Raw genomic sequence first — 9206 nt, 5'->3', positions numbered from 1 at the left:
ATATGAAACACTTACAACTTACAAACAATAGTGTGTATACATCGTGACCATCCATGTAAATTCAGAAACATATGCATTGCATAGGTAAAGTACATGTCTGCAGTCTTTTTTATGCAGAATAACTAATAGTCTGTGTAATACATGTTTCCAGGTTGAAAGGGTTATCAGTCAGCCCTGATGTTGTATATTTGCATGTCACCCCCTATGTCTGTATGTACTATGAAATCTTATGAAATATCCCGATACACCTCTGGTGTAATACCCAGGTGTCATAGAACTCAGGTGTAATACAGAAGTGTGATACTCAGACGTAATGCTCAGGTAAGATACTCTAGTGTAATAAGCAGGTTCGATACTCACATTTCAGACACAGCTGTGATATTCAGGAGTCATAGTTACTCAGGTGTGAGTGACTGACCTCAGCCTTTATTACTATGAAGTCTCTGAGTCTGGCTGACATTTGGAAAAGAGCTGTCAGTTAGCAGCACATGTGACACAGAGCGGCTCCTCCCTCTCACCTTCTCTTGCCTTTTAAAAATGGCGCCGGCCTCAGCGGCCTCGCTGCCCATACTCGTGAGGCGCGTGCTATTGGTAGGGGTCTGGGAACGTCACTCGGACACGCCCCCTGAGCAGGAAGGAGGAAAGATGGCCGGAGCCGGGGAAGACAAGGAGCTGGATGAGCTGCTGGACAGTAAGAGCCCAGGCTGGGGTCATGCAGGGGAAGGGGGGAGTCTGGCCCCAGCAGGTACGGTGCATGGAGGGGCCTGCCTAGCTGCTGGGCTCCGGGGTGCCAGTGATGCACATTTGGGGTGACCATATAAGTCAGGTGTTGCACCGTAATGTGTGTAGTACTAGTGACCTTTGCTCCTGTGCCCTGTACTAATGTCATAGTCCATGCCCCGAGCCGTTATATGCCCCCACATGGTGCCCTAGTCCAGGCAGTACACAGTTGTCACCTGATTTACCCCTGAGCACCAACACACCAGTGTATATATTGCCCTGCTCTACCATATACCAGACAGAACAGAGCTGTCACCTGATTTACCCCTAAGCACCAACACACCAGATTATTTACTGCCCTGCTCTACCATATACCAGACAGAACAGAGCTGTCACCTAATCTACCCCTAAGCACCAGAATATATACTGCACTGCTCTACCATATACCTGACAGAATAGAGCCGTCACCTGATTTGCCCCTAAGCACCAGAGTATATACTGCCCTGCTCTACCATATACCAGACAGAACAGAGCTGTCACCTGATTTACCTGAGTCTAGCAACACACCAGAATATAAACTAGAATGTGCTGCCATATACCGGACAGAACAGTACTGTCACCTGATCACCCCCTGTTCCTGTGCACCAGGATATAAACTGTGCTTCTCTGCCATATACCAGAGCTGTCACCTGATGTAGTTCTCGTCACATCTCCCTGTATGCTTTATTATTTTGTGTAATAACCCCAATATTTCCGAAGCATATTTTTCCATAACCTGACTTTCCATAACCAATATATAATCAATACAATGTGAGTTATCCTGGTCATTCTCCATAATTCCCTTGGTATGTATCTCCTCGTGGAATATGTGTACCAGTGTGCCTCGCAGTGTCTTCTGTGACTGAATGTGATTTCTTATAAATATACTGAATACCTACAACAGGCGCACTGGATGATTTTGAGAAGACCGGACGGCCCCCCCCAGCCGTGGACAAAGCTGCAAAACCCGCTGTGCCGGAGCAGACGCCTGTAGATGCTGCAAACGTGAGTGGCCGCAATCCTCTGCTCTCTACGGGGTGAATACTCAAACTGCCCAGTCATGTGCCCAAACCGCAATATCGCCGGAATGGGGGCAAAATAATTAATAATTATCTTATATGTGCAAAAATTATTTTATTAATATATTGGGGGGTGGAGGGTCCAAAAATACCTGTATTGCATTAAAGGGAAATAGTTTCTAATTATGGGGGTAATTTCAAGTTGATCGCAGCAGGATTTTTGATAGCAATTGGGTAAAACCATGTGCACTGCAGGGGAGGCAGATATAACATGTGCAGAAAGAGATAGATTTGGGTGGGTTATTTTATTTCTGTGCAGGGTAAATAAATACTGGCTGCTTTATTTTTACACTGCAAATTAGATTGCAGATTGAACACACCACACCCAAATCTAACTCTCTCTGCACATGTTATATCTGCCCCCTCCCCCCCCCCCTGCAGTGCACATGGTTTTGCCCAATTGCTAACAAAATTCCTGCTGCGATCAACTTGGAATTACCCCCTATATTTTAGCACCAATAAAATCTGATTGCTAACATGGGCATTAATATTATTATTTTTCTTATGTTTGATATGTTTATTGTTAAATGGTGTGGGCACCATTTACAATGCATGCTTGTGGCACTACAAGGACCAGCATGCACTTTCACTAATATAGAATGTGGAGGGATGACTTGTTTTTTTTTTTTTTTTTTTGTTGCCCCTGCAATAGTGACCGTAGGTCAGCCATGACAGACGTAGTTGTTGTACAACCTAGAGCCATCGGTCTATGGGTCAGATTCTGATTTGGAAGTATAGCCCAAAAAAGTTGGGATCCGGTCTGAAGATCGAGAGTGCCTAGTTCGACAATGTTTATGTCGACCACTATAGGTTGACAGTCACTAGGTTGACATGTTTTCAAGCTCGACATGTTCTAGGTCGACAGGTAAAAAGGTCGACATGAGTTTTTTTCAAATTTCCCCCCCCTTTTTTTCCCTTTTTCATACTTAACGATCCACGTGGACTATGATTGGGAATAGTAACCTGTGCCGAGCGCAGCGGTAGCAGAGCGAGGCACCTTGCCCGAAGCATGGCGAGCGAAGCGACCCATTCAAGGGGACACGGTGCACTAATTGGGGTTCCCGGTCACTGTACGGAGAAAATTACATTAAAAAAAAACCATGAAAAACTCATGTTGACCGTCTGACATGTCTACCTAGGACATGTTGATCTAGAAACCCTGTTGACCTTCAAACCCTGTCGACCTAGTGACTGTCGACGTAGACACTGCCGATCTAATGATCCACACCCAAAAAGTTACCAAGTTGCTTGCTTTTTTGCTGTACTTACACACATAAATCAGGCCCCATGTTTAGAAAGGGTCTGTGAATCCCACTGGCTGGGCCCCATTCCCTGTCCTAACCTCCATCGATCTCCTTCCCAACAGGATACGCTCTTTACATCCCAGGAGAAGTTCTTCCAGGAGCTGTTCAGCAGTGAGCTGGCGGCCCAGGCCACAGAGGAGTTTGAGAAGGCCATGAAGGAGCTGGCAGAGGAGGAACCACATCTGGTGGAGCAGTTCCAAAAGCTGTCTGAAGCAGCCGGCAAAGTTGGTGAGTAATAACAGCCCATGGAAAGATGTGGGGGTAAAATACAGATCAGGGGTAGGCAACCTGTGGCTGGCGGACTGCATGTTGACTACCCCTAGCATAGTCGGACGTCCCACTGTAAGGCAAAGAGCGCAGTGTGTCTATGAGGTTGGATGTTGCGTTTAGAAGGCAGACAGGAAGTTTTGGAGCTCCATACTGTTTAGCTTGCCAGGAATAGGTCTATCGTCATCTGGATCTGTGACTGATTTGGCCTCGTACATATCAGTCGTTACTAGGGCAGTCCAAGCAATTGGGTCTCCAGGCCTATTCACCATAAGTTATGTTCCACACTGGATGGATCAGTTTATTGGACCGGCTACATTCAGTACAATATCTGGGACCATTTGGTCACTTTCAACTACCTGCTCCGTAGTAGGGTTGACTACAAATTGTCACATGACGCATGGCGAGGCAGTACATCACCAAATTCACAAGGGTCCCAAATATTTACATTTCCTGAGAGAACCACTTATGAGTTGCTGAGCTTGCAGGGTCAGCCCATCCCGGTATATAACTTACTACGTCAGCACCAATATATGTGGTAGCTTAATTCTGTTTAGTTCTTTCCATAAACTAAATCAATATTGCATATTGGTCCCTGGTGATGTCAGAGGAGGAACAGTCAGCATCCTGGATGTTACAGCAATGGGTGAGCAGTACACCACCCAGGGTTAACATTCCTGTTAAATATATATGAGCACTCTATTAGTGTTAATAAGCTTGCTTGCATAGTACTTGGCAGAGTAGAGTGGCCATTGTTTGTGTTCCCTTCACCGTAGTTCTTATGTCTTCATCCAGTGCTGTCCCCTAAATCTCATGCTGGTGTGATAATACATACTGCAACAACCTGGAAATATTTCCCAGTGGCAATTGGTATGTGATGTCAGTGGGTTTGATATTGGGTCAATGGGCGACATGCATCATTGCCTTTAAAGAGAGAGAACCTTAAAATGTGTCCAGCATATATACCCCCCCCCCCCCACCCCACCCCTTTGCTGGGTAAGATTAAGTAGAAGATCATTTTGATAGTAAAATAATTTTAATTAGAAATGTCAATACCAATAATTTCCAAACAATTGCTTTGATTCAAAATGGCTGCTTCCTCTTCCTGACAGGAAGTGATGAGACCTCCCAGCAAGAGTTTACATCCTGTCTGAAGGAGACCCTTACAGGATTGGCCAAAAATGCCAATGACCTGCAGGTAAGGGGTACATTTCATAATGACTTATCACACTGGTTGGGAATCTACTGGGAGCACATCACCAGACAGACTTACACGGCAAGTGGAATAGGGTATCAAAACACATCTAAAAGTATCATTTCTGTCCGCAGAACAATAGCTTACCGGAAGAAGAGTTGTCGCGGGCGATGGATGGTTTGGGGATAGACTGTGATGACAAAGAAGGAAGTATCTTGCCTTTCATGCAAAATATCATGCAGAATCTCCTCTCCAAAGAAGTCTTGTACCCCTCCCTTAAAGAGATCACAGACAAGGTGACGCCTACAATTGTACTTACAGCGACGCGACTTTACGTCTTTTATAGGGCAATCATTATTATTTAATATAATCTCTCAAAGGCCATTTAATACTGAATTTATTAATATAACTAAAATTATTTATGTTTTAAATGTCAAGGAGAATTCCCGAATGTTTATTTTTAGACTCAGAATATAGGTATATAGTTTTTTTCTGATGCCTTGTGGTGGAAATAAAGACCTTACATTCCACACACAGTGGCGACCTGATCACAGATAATTCTTCCAGCACTTTAGATAGTATAAATTTTGCACTTTGAATTCCTGTCCTTTGTAGAAAGGGACCGTGCTCAGCATCTGTGGGAGCTGAAAGTACATCCGCTAAAGCACTATAGAATGTGTACATTTTATTAAATAGTTTTATAGTAAGCAATACACTTACCGCTGCCGGAAACTTCTGCCGACGGAGCGGCCCGACTTGCGCCACATGCAGCGGTGTCCGGCCAGCTCTGGAGAGCTCAGTGTCTTCTTCAGCCGGGGCCCATCCTGAGCCGCACGCAGCTGCGATGGGACCCCGACGGCAGCCTCCCACGGTGCAGAATGGCACTGGCAGAGCTGCCAGTCTGTGAAGAAAGAAAAAAAAAAATTTTTCAAGAGAAAACTCAAGAGTGACCAGTTACCTTGGGCACAAAACAAAGACTGGCTTGGAGGGGGGGACATAGTAGGGGAGGAGCTAGCCACAGTGTTTGAGTTTTAAAGTGCCAGCACCCAGTTACTGCCTACTATTTACCCATTGTAACTGCGCTCCAGTGGCCCCTAGTGGACGAAGGAGAAAGTTTAGTGTTTAATGTCCTTGTTTTGATTGTTATCCCCCCCCCTTACGGAAATTCTCTCCATGGCCTCCTCTTACGCAGTACCCAGAGTGGCTGAACACGCATCGGGATTCCCTGCCGGCTGAAGAGTACCGCAAATATGAGGAGCAGCATAACCTGATGGGGAGGATCTGCCAGCAATTTGAGTCGGAACAGCCGGGGGAGGAGGCTGCCAGATTTGAGGCTGTGATGGATCTCATGCAGCAGGTACTTAACAGATCCCAGTGATCCTTCCAGTCTTCGCCAGCAGAGTGTGCAAAATGTTAACGAATTGACACTGTGGTGTGATGCGCTGTGTTCAGAAACCTATATCCGTAGAATATGATGTTCTGTTTGGTGCAGGATGCTGTAAAATAATCCTACCACGTTTATTTGTTGTATATGCAATGTATGTTTTTTATGATCGGTTTAATGGTTTTCTCTACAGCTTCAAGAACTGGGACACCCACCCAAAGAACTGGCGGGAGATTCTGTAAGTTTGCTTGCACTGAATAGTGCAGTATATTGATCCGAGGTGTACTGCGGTGGTGATGATAATCGGTAACCGCATTTAGAAATGTTTAACCAATTGTGTAATATTAGATGAAGCATAGCGTTTTCATCTTTCTTTCTTTTATATGTTTGTTTAGCCTCCAGGTCTGAATTTGGAGCTTGACGGTTTGAACCTGAATTCGGGAAGTGCCAGCGGGGAGCAGTGCCTGATCATGTGACCGTGGCCGTCTTGGACAATCAGGTGGCAGCCCAGCCCGGCATCTGTTCTGTTTTAGCGTGGCTGCTTAGTCTAGAGAGCAGATTTCCGTGTATGGGACGTGGTTGATGTTTAACATACGAAAAAACACCAGCAAGTTTGCCTGTAGTGGATGGCTCAGCCTGTGTATCGCCTGCCACGATCCGAGCCTGCCTTATTTCTCCTGAGGACATATAATGTAAGCGGCTCTCCTGTGCCAGAGCTTGGCGAAACTTCATGGACACACAGCCCAGCGTCTGTTTAACATCTGAGTTGCATGTAACAAAGGAGTTTAAATTTAGTTTTTATTCCTTTGACTGTTCATCTTTCCTTTCTTCTTCCTGTTCCTGTCCAACCGTAGGGATTGCAAAATTCCTTTGTACACCACAAGATAAATGGTGCTAGAAGTGGGACTGCTTAATCCTTTGTCATGTGGTTTGGAGCATACTTGTCTCCTGCTGTGTATTGTTGGCTGATACTTTATGAGCTGATGCCATAATCATGAGATGGCAAACTACCAATTCCCTAGGAAACTAGTGATAACACTGAGCTATGGAGTGCCTCGTGCCTCAGTGATGTCACCCACGAATTCATAGCCTTAAATTGGTTAAGCCCAAATATACGTCTGCATGCATTCTGAGTAGATCAGTGACAGGTAACGTTTACTCTGGTGAGATGTCTGTTCCTGATCCAGGTTCTGTGCCTCCAGCATGACTTATTCTGGCCTTATGGCCCACTGTTCCTCACCTGCAGCCTCAGATCTTATGGTGACTTTAAGAGCGTGGGACTGAGGGTGAAGAACATCGGGTCACTAAAGCAGAGAATGAGACTGCCCGAGACCAGAGCTCTGCATCAAGTGATCTCCCTCCATCTGCTGTTGGAAAGGGCTGCAGACGTGATTCCGGATTGAGTGCTCTTCATTGACAAGGTAATTTTTAGGATGGTTTTATTGGTACCCACCCACTGCTAACCTGATATCCACTAATTAGTCACAGACTATGAATTACTGAATTATACTCCCAGTGAGGACTGAGTAGTGCCATGTGAGGGGTTCGTAGGGGCTTATATAGTTAAATTGGAGGCTTCTGGGGTAATCTGAAAGGAGTTTTGGAGTACATGTGAGATCTGATCATTTTGGGGTAAGTGGGAGGACTGAAGCGGGTAAGGACCATTATGTGGCGTATGGGGAAACTATGGGATAAAGGACTGACGTAGGGCCGTGTGCATGTGGAAGGAGGGGTGAGCTTAAGTGTAATGATGGAAATGCTGAAACACCTTCTGCACAGACATGCTGTGTTGTAACAACAAAAGGACAGTACCTGAGAGGGAAACGGATGCATGCCCTGACGGCCATTCACTTAGTACATAATAATAATAATGTCCACACTAAAAATAAGTCCGGATTTCTCTTTGTGAATTTATGTACTGACCAGAGTTTACTGTAACAACATTGTTGTATAGATAAAGTTTGTGGAGAAACGCTCTAAAGCCTGTCATTACCAATGCTCTCCCCTGTATACATTGCCCTCTTCCTTTTTTCTTTAATGAATATTGGTGTTTTTTTCCTTCTTTTTACTTCAAATATTAATTAATACATTGGGGGCTATTCTACTCAGATAAGACCAGAGCTATGTACGCTGGCACTTTATCTGCGGATCCATGCAGCAGTGTAAAGGCTGTGTGAGATAAAGCGTGTGCGAATGAGGGGAAGTGGGCACGACTTGCATCAACACTAAATATGCCTTTTTTTTTGGTCTGGTATAGAAACCGGCATACAGGGCAGAACAAAAGACGTGCTAAGAAAATAAATACATCATATGAAAATGGCATTTAAAGTGTTTAAAAATCCATTGTTCTCGCAGTGGAAATTGTCAGAACAATGGAGAGTGATGTGTACTGTACATGTTTCGGCTATCTACTTTTCTCTAACGTCCTAAGTGGATGCTGGGGACTCCGTCAGGACCATGGGGATATAGCGGCTCCGCAGGAGACAGGGCACAATAATAAAAGCTTTAGGATCAGGTGGTGTGCACTGGCTCCTCCCCCTATGACCCTCCTCCAAGCCTCAGTTAGATTTTTGTGCCCGGCCGAGAAGGGTGCAATCTAGGTGGCTCTCCTGAGCTGCTTAGAATAAAAGTTTAAGTTAGGTTTTTTATTTTCAGTGAGTCCTGCTGGCAACAGGCTCACTGCTACGAGGGACTTAGGGGAGAGAAGTAAACTCACCTGCGTGCAGGATGGATTTGCTTCTTAGGCTACTAGACACCATTAGCTCCAGAGGGAGTCGGAACACAGGTCTCACCCTGGGGTTCGTCCCGGAGCCGTGCCGCCGACCCCCCTTGCAGATGCCGAAGTTGAAGAGGTCCAGAAACAGGCGGCAGAAGACTTTCAGTCTTCATAAGGTAGCGCACAGCACTGCAGCTGTGCGCCATTGTTGTCAGCACACTTCATACCAGCGGTCACTGAGGGTGCAGGGCGCTGGGGGGGCGCCCTGGGCAGCAATGTATTATACCTTTTTTATGGCTAAAATACATCACATATAGCCCTTGAGGCTATATGGATGTATTTAACCCCTGCCAGATCTCACAAACTCCGGGAGAAGAGCCCGCCGTTTTAGGGGGCGGGGCCTATTCTCCTCAGCACACGGCGCCATTTTCCTGCTCAGCTCTGCTGTGAGGAAGGCTCCCAGGCTCTCCCCTGCACTGCACTACAGAAACAGGGTTAAAAC

General features: G+C 45.7%; 1 protein-coding gene across 1 annotated transcript; it reads left to right on the top strand.

Annotated features, from left to right (window-relative positions):
• Positions 1-522: 522 nt before the first annotated feature.
• PEX19 (peroxisomal biogenesis factor 19) lies at positions 523-7963 on the top strand. The gene is made up of 8 exons (XM_063946982.1): positions 523-691; positions 1664-1764; positions 3205-3370; positions 4522-4607; positions 4739-4900; positions 5797-5961; positions 6182-6226; positions 6384-7963. Exons 1-8 carry the CDS (start codon positions 538-540, stop codon positions 6462-6464), a joined length of 960 nt encoding a protein of 319 aa, XP_063803052.1. The 5' UTR covers positions 523-537; the 3' UTR covers positions 6465-7963.
• The last annotated feature ends 1243 nt before the right edge of the window (positions 7964-9206 follow it).

The sequence above is a fragment of the Pseudophryne corroboree genome, chromosome 12 (assembly GCF_028390025.1).
Source record: "Pseudophryne corroboree isolate aPseCor3 chromosome 12, aPseCor3.hap2, whole genome shotgun sequence".
Taxonomy (NCBI): domain Eukaryota; kingdom Metazoa; phylum Chordata; class Amphibia; order Anura; family Myobatrachidae; genus Pseudophryne; species Pseudophryne corroboree.
This window is presented reverse-complemented; position numbering and strand designations above follow the sequence as displayed.